Genomic DNA, 11,794 nt, shown 5'->3' with positions numbered 1-11,794 from the left:
TACATAGACCCAAGCACCCTTTCCAGACATAAAGTCGTTGCTGCCGTTGGGGATCCTTCAAGATCTGGGCCGTGGTACGAAGTCTGGCAAACCGTCATATTTTCCTGCTTCCCTCGTACCAAACCTATCTATCCTAAGCCCAATAGCGTTATCATAGCCGATTTTCACTTTACCACGCTTCTCCCACCACCTTGTGTCATCCGGCAACCCATATCCGTGGGAATGCCTTACACGCCGCCTACCCATTGCTCGCCCCCGACCTCAGCTCAAATCTCACCAGAAGCCAGTCGGCGATCTTCATTCAACCAGAGCACGACAGCTCAATCAAGACCGGCGTTGCCACGATCCTCCTCCTACCTGACTAGACATCGCCGCTCCATCTCTGCCTCCGCAACTCCAATATCAGCTCTCAACCATGGATCGACTCCGGATATAACTCCCCCTGGTACATCGGATAACTTGAAAGAGATGGTAGCTAATCATTCGTCCAATGTCCGCCAGTCACCTCCCCCTGTTACCGATGCTAAGGTTATGCCGCCTGGTGCGATCATATCACCACCAGAATCCTCTAGTGAAGATGAGGGGGTACCAGACTTGGAGGTAGAGTCGAAGGAGAGGGAGAGAGAAATTGAGAGTATCAAAGAGCTAAAGGAAGCAATCAGCGCCATACCACAGTGCCGGGTTGGGTCACCAGTTCTGTGCCCTCCTAGTTACCCGTTGTTTCCATCCCAAATTGATCAGGTTATCGAGACACCGCCGAAGCCTGACGTTGACACAATCGCGCTCACACCCAGACGTGCAAAATCCCATTCAAGATCCAATACTGATACAGATCTTTATCTCTCTAAAATGACTGATGTGACGTCAAGTGGGTCGGAAGAGAACTCCGAGGAGGATTTGGCTCTGAAGCCCCCAATGGTGCGGAAAAAGTCTGGCGAACTGGTACGGCCTGCACTAAGGCCGGCGCATTTACGGCGTCCTTCAAGCATGCCCGGCACTCCTACATTTTCAAAAGCAGTTCATTTTGATTCTCACTTGGAGCATGTCCGACATTTCTTGCAGGTTGATAGACCTCTGGCGGTCAGCACAGACACATCACCCGCTGATAATTACGATAGTGACACAGAATATCCATTCAAGTCCGGTGAGAAGCGAGTTGTACAGGTACCTTCCTTCGAATGGGAGATTGTCATGCACAACCCCCCTGCTCAAACTCCCATTCGGAAAGGTCTGCCTGTCAGACTTGAGAGAGTGTGGATGTCTCCAGACCAAAAGTCTCTGATTGGCTTTGTTTCTGTAGCCAACTTGGCGTTCCAGAAAACCGTGGTTTGCAGGTTCACATTTGATTACTGGAAGACGACGTCAGAAGTTGGTGCAGAATACCACCACGACATTCGACCAGGGGAGAAGGAGGCTGGTTACGATCGGTTTCAGTTCAGCATCAAGTTGTCTGATATAGCTGATCTCCAAGCCAAGACTCTCTTCTTTTGCGTCCGATATAACGTGAATGGACTCGAGTATTGGGACAATAACAACAGTGTCAATTTCCAAGTCGACTTCCGTAAAAGATTCCCTACCCAGAATGGTAGGAAGGGTAGTCAAGGGGTGTCTTCACGACCATCCTTGCCTCGCAGCAACCGTCGTACAAATCCTTCAACAATAACCCGACCTAAAAGCATGCCTGTCGGTCCATCTGACGACTTTGGGCTCAGTTCGACGACAGCTGACAATCGACCGATACATGAGTTCCTTGGGGAATCGGAACCGCCCAGTCTGCGCCTGAAAAGTTCCAAGTCTACGGCCAGTCTACCTAGTGACAATTTGCCAGGACGCCTATCGACCCCAAGTGGTGTCGCATTTGCTAATCGCTATGATTTCGGTGCTTCGCTTAGCGCAGCCAAGCAAGCCCAGAGAAGTCCAAACTCGAGCCCACGGCAAAATGATGTTCTCTATATGAAGGCACATCAAAGAAACACAATCAGTTCACCCACGCCGGCCGACACCTCGCGGCCTCAGATTAGGGTTTCCCAGCCTACTTCATTCACAACCCAGCAACAGAATGGACCATCGATATACTCAGCCCCTTTCACTTCAAGCCCTGGACCGGCCTCTCCGTCGTCTGCCAGTATCACTTCCGCCTCATACGAGGAGATTCTTAATAAGTATTGCTTTGTACGTACATAATAAAACGTCTATCGACCGCTCCCATGGATCTCGATAACTACCTCAATCATCCGTATTCTCGTGTAACTAACGGCTTCGTCATTGTAGTTCAATGGCACCAAGCAGACCAGCCCGCCAATGAAGGACGGTACTCTGCAAACGGCCCGATACGATGGTACTTATGACTACTCCATCAACAGCTCAGAAAACAATCCTTCTCTGTCAGGCAGAAATGCCAGCAATGTCGTTTCTAACGGACCTGTCCCTGACCGGGACCAGTTCCACAGTATCCAACACATGTCAGATCGGTCTCCATTCGTATCAGATACCCATACTGCTAAAGCCATCAGTTGCTAGATGCTGCTGGGTACTCTGAAAGATCTGAATTTCTAGCGAGAAATCTACGAAGTTTTAAATCGCAGTCCATTTCCCCGTCTTTCGACATGAATTTCTAGGGCCATGGCGTTTTCAGGCTTTGCATCAGGCGTTCTTCGGACTTTGTTTTATGATACCCCCAAAATACACGAAAAGCGGGGTCAACAAACTTTTCGGGCAGTCATACTTCGACTGGCAGACAATGCGGGAGATAGGAGGGGAAAAGCGGCTTCAGGGGTGGTAATTCATGTGGCCTTTTGTCATACGCTTTCAATCGCGCTATCCATGATAGTGTTGGCGAGGTTTGAATGGGTGTGGAACGTTTTCTATTGCTTGGTTCAATAGACTGGGAGGAGTTGATGACTTTTCATCCATCCTACCTTTACCTGGCGTCATGATAAAGGCTAGGACGGCGGGTTCAAAAAGAATTATCAAAAGGGATATTGGCCAAGGGTAGGGTATGACCTACTCCGCTCTTGAGCAGTGGCGACATTGCTAACTGCTCAAACTGAAATTGACTTAACAAATATGATGATTACATGAGATGTACTTGACTCTGCAAATGTGAATGCTGTTGTTATCGTAGTATATGTCCCTCTTGTTTTTTTTATAACATTCCCCTCGAAGATCAAACTTGCTCCTGTGCTAATGTAGCGCTTTGGCGAGTAAGTGAGGCTCCGCGGGTACCAGTGGAAGACTATCTGAACAGGAATACTATCCTGACCCCCCTTTCCAGTTTTCATCTTCTTGTATTTCGTGATTGAGTATATATCTTCCTTATTGCCTTTAGGATTAATCAGTACTTCGTCCGTTGCAGATGTAATCGCTGTCTGCTGAGTGTCTCTTATCGATAGATCGTTGACTCTAAGGCACTCAATGATTAGAACAAGGGTGTCGAGGCTACTGGTGTGTAGATGAATGGATGCTGGCGTGGTAGGGGGATAGGGCTTTGAGGAGCTTCGTCGTGATACTTGCTTCTTTTGGAGTGGATGGGTGGACGTGGATGTGGATGTGAACTGTGCGGAAGTGTTGCGGACAACTAATATCGTAGGATCGTCGGATTGAAGGTGTAGAAGGGATCGGAAGAATATGCGATTGTTCTTCTCTGTTCTGTAGACCCCCTTTCTTCTATATGGCTTTTTTTTTGAGACTGTGTGTAGTACGGTCTTCGTGGTAGAGGTCTGAGCATGGCCCCCGTGGACAAAGCCGGATTACGTTTAAACCAATGCGTGTTCGTGCTGGTGATGGGGAGGAAAGCGGTAGAATTAGGTGCAGTATTCTGGAAGAAGATAGGTAGCGACGAGGTAAGATGGATTCCGTCTTTGATATGTCGACGGCTGCTTTATGATGTGGAGACGAGGCTCCTCCTTGGGATCGAGGCGCGTGCAACTACGTAGTCGACTATCTCCGCTTGGAAGCCAAGTTATTTTCTCGCCTATATGCGCTTCTAGGCATGTTTTGCTGAAGTCTTACCAGCGATCTGGATGTGGGCAGTTATGTTGAGCCTAAGCTGAATAGGGGTACGAGATGGACTGAAAGAACGGGATGAAGCCGGTTCCGATTTGCTTGCTCTAGGGATCAACGAAGTGATTATTTTTCACTAGGTATTTGGGCTTATTCCGATTTGATTCGATGATTTTTGAAAAGGGGAGAAGGTTGCGGTGTCTATTGCTGAAAATATAGTTGGCCCTGTATACTTAGCTTCCAAGTTGTGTAGGAATAGAGTTCTGATCCTGAAATATTCTGTCGAGCGCAGATATTTCTACATACACAGAATGCATCGTTTAATAACTATGGATCAGCACCGTAATATATGATGATATTGCTGATTTGGATGCTGGTAGGGTTGGGTAGAGCCTTCTTTCCGCCCCATTGAATTTCCGGCTTACTTGAACATGTGCAGATACTGCTTGGGAATTTCGGCGAGGAGATGCTGTGATCTAGAAATTCTCTTCTACGACGTGTATATATTTCCACGAATAGTTTTAACTAACCCTTTACCTGCCTGTTCAGGAGGACTATTCGAGAGAATGTGAACTAACAACATGCAGGTTACATGTACATTTTAAACAATGCCGAATGCTTCTATAGCGCTCGCAATCCGGAAACGTGAGAAGCTGAAGATTAGAATTATAGATTTTGACTAATATTATCTAATTGTTTACAAAATCTGTGAGCATTTAAGGCTCCGGGGCGTATCCTGCGGGAGGGTGTTGGCCATCAGGGATAGCGACCTTTGTGTCATAGTAGACGGGGGCCGGGTTGCCCTTCCAGGCCTTCTTGATGCTAGGGAGCACGGTTCGCTTCGACTTGCCGGAGCAAGATAGGTTGGGAGCAGGATATCTCGCGTTGCCACCGTTTGTGTTGAAGACACCAGCATACGACCAGTTGAAGTACATATTGGAAAGCTCGATCTCGCCATCCCAGGGGCGGACAGTGTCACCTGTCTTGTCGGCTACGAACTTGAAGACGTTGGCACCAACGTCGAAGCGACCCAGGGTGTGGAGACCCCAGTTGGCAGAGACTGTGGAAATCTCACTGTAGTGGTTGTAGTAATGGTCATCGGTGGTTCCCACGAGGTGCTTGGGTACGGCATCTCCCAGCAGGATACCCAGGATTCGGTTCTGGTCAGTGTACGTCTCGTTCTCGTCGAAAGTGATTAGGACAAGAGTGTTCTGCATAAATCGCTTGTCGTTGAGAAGAGGCTCAACGAAGGTGCGGGTCCAAGTACCAGCAGTGGTGATGTCTGTGTCATGACCATCGCTAGTCATATTGGGAGTGATAAACATCCATTGAGGCAGCCTTTTATTCTCAAGGTCCACGTGGAACTGAGTGAGGTTTTTGTTGACAGCCAGACGGTCAAGGTTACCGGCATTGGAGTTGTAGTTCATCGCGGGGTTGTGCTTGCGGACGTAGTCATTCTTACCGTTCTCGTGGTTGATCCAGGCCTGGCCTTGGAAACCACTATAGGGCATATCCTCCTGGTAGTGTGCCCATGAGATACCTTTGTCTTCGAGAAGATCGACAACTGTGGATATATTCTTGTCGATCTGATCAAAGTCATCGTTCTGCATTCCAAAATAGTCTCCACCGATAGAAGCAACGTAATTTGGCTGCGATGGGTGTGTGACGGCGTGGTAGCCGGATAGTGTAATTCCCTTCTTAGCAAGCCAGGCGAGATTCGCTGCTTATGGTATTAGTACTTTATGCGCTGGATACACATGCAACCAATAGACTTTACGCGAGGAAGCAGGACGTACGGTCATTGATGGCCATCTCATAGTCGGTGTTCTCAAGCCAGATGATAGCAATGCGGTCGAATGCCTTGCCCTTGACATGACTGGTAGGGCTCAGTGTCTTAGCAGTGGCAGCTGCAGCAGCGACCTCGGCAGTTCCAGTGGCCGTGTACATGTTCTCGATCTGAGCGGCGACGCCGCCAGCAACGAGTAGCACGGAGGGGTTGAGGCCACGCATCTTGACCAGAGGACAGCGAGTCTCAGCTAGTTTACACCTCGGGTGACAGCGGGAGGCGTGTCGAGAAACAGAGACGACACTGGAACAGGGTGTGGTCAAAGGATATTTCAAATGCCCAGCTGAGGCAGAGACGGGCGGCTTTAATACTAGCAGCTGAAGGGGCTCTCCGGATGAAAATCATGGTTGGTAACGGCGGTACATGCACGTGGGCACCTTACCATGTTGGTAAGCTCGTCCAGAACTGGTCAAGGGTATTGGTGGATGTCAATGAGGAGATTTCAAGAAGCCCCATTCCCATTATCCAAGATATGCACGTGTAACGCATGAAGGTCGGAATACGGCGCACTACTGTATGTGTGTCCAGATAGCCTGTCGACTAGGGCGTATGCTAATTATGTGATTATATTCCTATACTTGGTGGCTGGCGTAGTGATACAATTCTGAGTAACAGTCGGTGAGGCGCCTAGGATTGATCCGCAGGTCATCCCATCCCATCCCAGACTATGGTTCAAGTTGGGTGCCTTTCCAAGGACAGAGACAAGGACAACCGCATCGACAAAGCGAGTGTGAGGGACCCTAGACACACCTCGACACCTTACCTACTCAAGCAGGTATAATGGGTAATCGGCAACGCGTTGGCATGGGTACTTAAGTAGTATGGTTCATCGCGATGGTCATACATACACACTATTGTACTTCGTAAGTACAGTAGGGTTACATGCTGTCGATCGACATCCAGAACACGGTCAATTACGCCGTAACAAGCTACCACTGTACGCCGATTCGTAGACGACGAGCGAGCGAGCGGAATACGATGATAGATTCTTCACCGAGAGAAACTATTGTCGCACCACTTCGATCGCTGGTCGGGGCGATGGATCGGAAGAAGAAATGAAGAGATGAAGAGATAAAAGATATATATGAGCACGTGTTTAAGCGAAGGCCAAGGAGTGGCCAAGACCAAGAATGGGCTACCAAGCCCACGCTAGGAACGCCACCAAAATGCTTGTCCACCTCCTACGACGGGTTAGACCCGGGTCCCGCAAGCTACAGCACCCCGCTACCCCTACCACTAGCACTAGGTACTAAGTAAGATGTCGGATGTCAGGTCGGATGGATATCTGGTCGTCGAAGTGGTGTAGGTAGGTTTTGTAATGCCGTTGAATCGATTCGCTGCCGTAGAGATACTCTCTCTCGTCTCTCAAGCAGACACACGCCTAGGAATGCCACTGTCGTGACGAGTACCCATCAGTGGAAGTACTTACTTACGTAAGTTATGTAGTAGGTAGAGCAGAGTAGAGTATGTACATATGTATGTACCTTAGGTACGTAGGTACCTACAGAGAGGGCCCCCCGAACCACCTGCCGATTGTTACCCCTGTCTTTGCACGAATGGATCTCCTTCTCAAAGTCCTCCCATCTCCCACAACATAGATTGGCTGAGAGAGCATTTCATCTTTCCAAAGTTATAGACTGAAATACATATTGTTGAGCATTGCCTTTATATCCATCCCGTTTTACATACTCTACAATACATACTTAAAAAGTTGAGGTGGTGCAACCGGCTCTTCCGGCACCTCTCTTTTGCATTTAGACTCTCACGACATCAGCACCTATCATAGAAGAGCAAGATGGAGCTTTTGGATCACATTCGGAATTGGAATCCACAGCGTTCCGAGTATTCCAGTCTACCAACTACGCCAATAGCGACAACAACATCTGCTGGTCCCTCATCAACACCAGGTGACAGTGAGTGCTCGCATCCTACGGGCATCGCAGCCCGTCACTCACTGTCCCGGTTTTTTTCCGACTTTACTTTGGGTTTTGCAGATGGACTTACCGTACCGTTTGCTTTGACGGCAGGTCTCTCTTCACTAGGTCAGACTAATACTGTCATCTACGCTGGCATGGCAGAGATTTGTGCCGGTTGTATCAGTATGGGCATCGGTGGCTATTTGGCGGCACGGCCAGACAATAATGAAGCCGATCGTGGAAGTGATGATCAAGAAAATGATCAAGAAAAATCAACGTCATCCATACCTCTTCATCAGGATCGAGGAGTGGCCGACTACATAGCTCCATTGCAACTTCCCCCGGACTTGCTGCAGAGCGTCATGGCCCATATCAATTCGTCTCCGGAGATCGCGGCTCGAGTAATTGATAGCCCTTGTTTTGCCAGGGACGAGCCGAAAGAAGAGCCAACTAGGACGGCTCCCATTATTTCCGGTCTATCGGTTGCCCTCGGGTACCTTCTGGGAGGTTCTTTCCCGCTTGCACCCTATTTCTTCGTCGCTAGAGTCACTGAGGGATTAGTATGGAGCTTTGCCATCTGCATAATAGCTCTTTTCATTTTCGGATTTACGAAAGAGTATGTATTGCACGTTAACCCGACAAGGTATAAATACAACCCGAGGACACAAGCAAGCCGGCTACTTCAGTGGAATCTCGTCAAGCCAAGCCTTTGGGAGGGCGGCAGGATGGTTGTGTTTGGGAGTATTGCAGCCATCGCAGCGGTGCTGTGCGTCAGACTATTCGATGGCCTCGTATCCTAAGTCACTCGCCGCTTCGTTTATCATGTACCAATCAATTTAATTATAAAGTATATCACAATGCTACCAAGCTGGCCGTTGGCGCATAGCTGTGGTTTCGAGGGCCAGCATCACTTTATCTTTTACATCCTAGCTTTGTTGTGTCTTGTCACTTCATTGTGGCATTGGAGGCGGCCCGCCGCTACCGACTATCGGCATCATCGGAGGCGGTCCTCTGAAATTAGGGAGAGGACCACCGCCTCTTCCCATCATTGGAGAAGGTCCGCCAAAAGGCATTCCCATACCAACCCCAGGAGGGCCCATATTGCCTCCAGGTGGCGGCATATTGTGTCCCGGTGGAGCTCCTGGCCATCGTCCCATAGGAGCCATGCCCGGCATAGGCCGCCCCGGGTGTTGCCATTGCTCGTCGATGACCTCACTAGCGACTGAGCCATCATCGTCAGATGGACCACCAGAGCTCTCTGAACTCTCTGAAGTGTCGTTACTTCGAGATGGCTTGTTTTGACGGCTAGAGCCCCTCGAGCCGTGTGAGCGTTTGCGACCTATATTTGATTCGTCAGTGATTGCAGGCCCGGTATCAAACGACCAAATTTATAACCCTTACGGTAGAAAATCCAAATGACGACCAATAACACCACTAGAACTATGACCCCGCTTAGAATTGCTCCGACGTAGTCTGAATGGTTGGATGATTTTGAAGCTGACATTGCGGCAACTGGTACATCTGTCGAGTCTGCACCACCGTTGCCGAGTGTCAGCGTCTGAACGAATGTTGATTCTGGCCGCACAATTGTCAATGTGCGGACACCTTCGGCTTGTGGTATTCGTCTCTCCATAAAGGTTGTCTGATGTTCATTCATATCTGATGAGAATCCTACGCCCGCCATTATTCGTATATGACAGAAAGACGTTAGGCAAAGACAACCAAGTAGCTGTGATTTTGCGGAAGAAGATTCTGACTCTTACCATCCATTGGTTTCGTGGATATCTATTCAATTGATGCGCCGGGCTCCCTAATATAGTCTTGGTATTTAAAGACGCTAACACTTATCAACTCTACCCAGTTTCTCAAACCCGTGTCTACAGGTTAACCACACCTTGATGGCTGTAGATGCCCAATCACCTACGTTAGACACGTTATTTCTGCCAGGCACGCTTAGGTGTCTGCATCAAGCGACCGAGTCACCCCTCACGGTCGCCTAGTCTTGCTGCTCTCGACGCTGAGCTCCTTTCACATGTGGACGAGATACGTTTGTGAAGCTGTGACGGCCCGATCTGTGCAAGTTGGCGTATGCAGTTCACACACGACATCCAGCCAACCACTAGGCACATGTGCAGTTGAGACGAAAGCTGGGTAACACAAATAGCCACTTTTAAGACAATATTACTGCACGCTGCTGCAAGCATCCCTCCTGGAACTGGGTCTGGTACACTTACCTACAACGCAGCCTTGCCCTTTTCCCCACCCCCGAGATGTTCTTTTGCCATCCCCTTTCCCCTCAGGCAGGTCTATCACGTATGGAGGCTGGCGCCAATCGCAGAATGAACGGCGTTTGGTCTGATGCTGCACGTACCCGTTAGAAGGAGCCAGGCCCAGTAGCGTGGATGGGTTTTCGTTCCCTTTATTCGTCTCCGCTATGCCGTGGCCAGCCAACGCATAGATGACCTAGATCATGGGTCGTACACTTTGAGAAACTGCACATTGGTGGTGGCAGATATGTCTCTCTTCCCCGGTTTTTGTTGGATGTTTGTTGTCCCATGTTGGGAACACACGACGGCGAGACTGCGGGGACGCTTGTTCACGGCAACCCCGCCACTGAAGATAGGTATCTTGTCTCACTTGTCTCCCGCTCGTTCTTTTACGCATGTCAGAAGATCGACAACATGGGATGATATGCGAAATCAAGATCCCATGACTACTTCGACTGGCAAGCTTGCCCATCAAGATACCTTGGAATCTTCGGATATAACTACCCGGGCGGGGTTTTGCGTGTTCCGTCGAGATTCCTTGTTCAGTAGCAGAGGCTGGTCTACATGCAAGACAGGCCGCGCTAAGGAATATGCTTGATCTAGCATTCTACGCCTTGCATACGACACGCCTGCATCAATTGCCCGCGAGAGAACGGCCGGGTTATTTCACTCCACGCGTGCATTACCTGCCCCCTCCTCTCCGCGGACAACAAGCACGGCCCTTCCTAATTACCCACCTTCTTCCCTAGGCAACCTCCAATGCATGAGATTCTAATCTCAAGCGCTCATGGCTTGACGAACTACGTTCGATGAACCACCTAAGACGTACCTACCTAGCTCAGTCGCGCGCGTTTAGTAGATCGGCTCGGCCTGAGTGTCGGGGACCTCGGAAGTGGAAGCGCCTGCCGCCGCCTACGATACACAGTGCCGAGAACTGTTGACGGGCACAAACTAACGCCGAGGCTTTGCCCCTGATGTGACTATCGCGCGCTTGGGAGATAAGTAGGTAGATATCTGGATAGTGTAGTCAATTAGCGCTGATGTGCTCTGTGATATTGAAGGCGATCTTTGGTTGAGGTTTTTTAGGCGCAGAAGGCTATATCTTGACCGAGGAAAGTGTGTTGCTGGGTTGGTGGCGCTTGTTTTTGAGCCTGCTTCCTAGTCTAGAGCCTTGAGCATCGGGATCCAGGTCTTAGGGTCGGAAGGGACATTGTTGTTTGCATCTTTTCCATGTATGAGGTACCTACTTCCTGCTTCGTACCTAGGTAGTAAGATCAATTAAGGGTTACAGAGTCACTTTGTCCTGACATTCTACTTTTATTTCTGTTAAGATATAATTAACTTTACGAAGTACTGTCCTCGACTTACATCTCCCTTACTCACGAAGCCCTGTAGACAAGTGGGAGCATCGTACCTATACCTATTGATAACATAGGGTCCTTGAAATAGCTCATCCCCGTTCCAAGCAAACGGTTCAATAGGTAGCAACCTGGACCATGCACAGTGCGTTGTTGCTCCCTTCGCTCTTCTGTCTCGGAAACTACCGCGCTCCAGGCAGAATCGTTAGCAATTATAGTGATCCTGGTATGCTTCATCTAGGTAGTTCTAATAATAGGTACTGAACTAGGGTCTACGCATATCACGTCATTAATCAGGTCGGCATCGAAGTCTGCAATACCTACTACGAAGATGAGTTTGCCTGCGTAGTCAGCGGCTTCAGAATCTAAGTCTGTCACTCTCCTGCCTCTACCTAGTCTTTACGA

The 11,794-nt window shown here is 49.2% G+C and overlaps 5 protein-coding genes across 5 annotated transcripts; 2 read left to right on the top strand and 3 right to left on the bottom strand.

Moving 5' to 3' along the window:
* Positions 1 to 222: 222 nt before the first annotated feature.
* Positions 223 to 2,520, top strand: F5B22DRAFT_632504 (putative phosphatase regulatory subunit-domain-containing protein; the record flags this gene model as incomplete). The annotated part of the gene is made up of 2 exons (XM_047976706.1): positions 223 to 2,172; positions 2,272 to 2,520. The coding sequence occupies 2 exons, from the start codon at positions 223 to 225 to the stop codon at positions 2,518 to 2,520; spliced, it is 2,199 nt and encodes a 732-aa protein (XP_047836357.1).
* Positions 2,521 to 4,718: 2,198 nt separating this feature from the next.
* Positions 4,719 to 6,012, bottom strand: F5B22DRAFT_632503 (acid phosphatase phoa; the record flags this gene model as incomplete). Its single annotated transcript, XM_047976705.1, has 2 exons — positions 4,719 to 5,722; positions 5,799 to 6,012. 2 exons carry the CDS (start codon positions 6,010 to 6,012, stop codon positions 4,719 to 4,721), a joined length of 1,218 nt encoding a protein of 405 aa, XP_047836356.1.
* Positions 6,013 to 7,243: 1,231 nt separating this feature from the next.
* F5B22DRAFT_12213 (Ccc1 family) lies at positions 7,244 to 8,834 on the top strand. The gene has a single exon (XM_047968891.1). The coding sequence runs from the start codon at positions 7,644 to 7,646 to the stop codon at positions 8,562 to 8,564; it is 921 nt and encodes a 306-aa protein (XP_047836355.1). The 5' UTR covers positions 7,244 to 7,643; the 3' UTR covers positions 8,565 to 8,834.
* F5B22DRAFT_640938 (uncharacterized protein) lies at positions 8,715 to 9,448 on the bottom strand (the record flags this gene model as incomplete). The annotated part of the gene is made up of 2 exons (XM_047977914.1): positions 8,715 to 9,103; positions 9,166 to 9,448. 2 exons carry the CDS (start codon positions 9,446 to 9,448, stop codon positions 8,715 to 8,717), a joined length of 672 nt encoding a protein of 223 aa, XP_047836354.1.
* Positions 9,449 to 9,638: 190 nt separating this feature from the next.
* On the bottom strand, positions 9,639 to 10,069 carry F5B22DRAFT_12990 (uncharacterized protein). Its single transcript, XM_047968943.1, has one exon. It carries the CDS (start codon positions 9,966 to 9,968, stop codon positions 9,744 to 9,746), a length of 225 nt encoding a protein of 74 aa, XP_047836353.1. The 5' UTR covers positions 9,969 to 10,069; the 3' UTR covers positions 9,639 to 9,743.
* Positions 10,070 to 11,794: the final 1,725 nt, after the last annotated feature.

The sequence above is a fragment of the Xylaria bambusicola genome (assembly GCF_022495145.1).
Source record: "Xylaria bambusicola strain CBS 139988 unplaced genomic scaffold F5B22scaffold_1, whole genome shotgun sequence".
Lineage (NCBI taxonomy): Eukaryota > Fungi > Ascomycota > Sordariomycetes > Xylariales > Xylariaceae > Xylaria > Xylaria bambusicola.
Note: the sequence above shows the minus strand (reverse complement) of the source record. Positions and strands in the feature narration are given on the sequence as shown.

What these genes read in the sequence shown, in the direction of transcription:
- F5B22DRAFT_12213 (XM_047968891.1), top strand. Translation starts at nt 7,644, where the DNA reads ATGGAGCTTTTGGATCACATTCGGAATTGGAATCCACAGCGTTCCGAG.
- F5B22DRAFT_12990 (XM_047968943.1), bottom strand. Translation starts at nt 9,968, where the DNA reads ATGCTTGCAGCAGCGTGCAGTAATATTGTCTTAAAAGTGGCTATTTGT.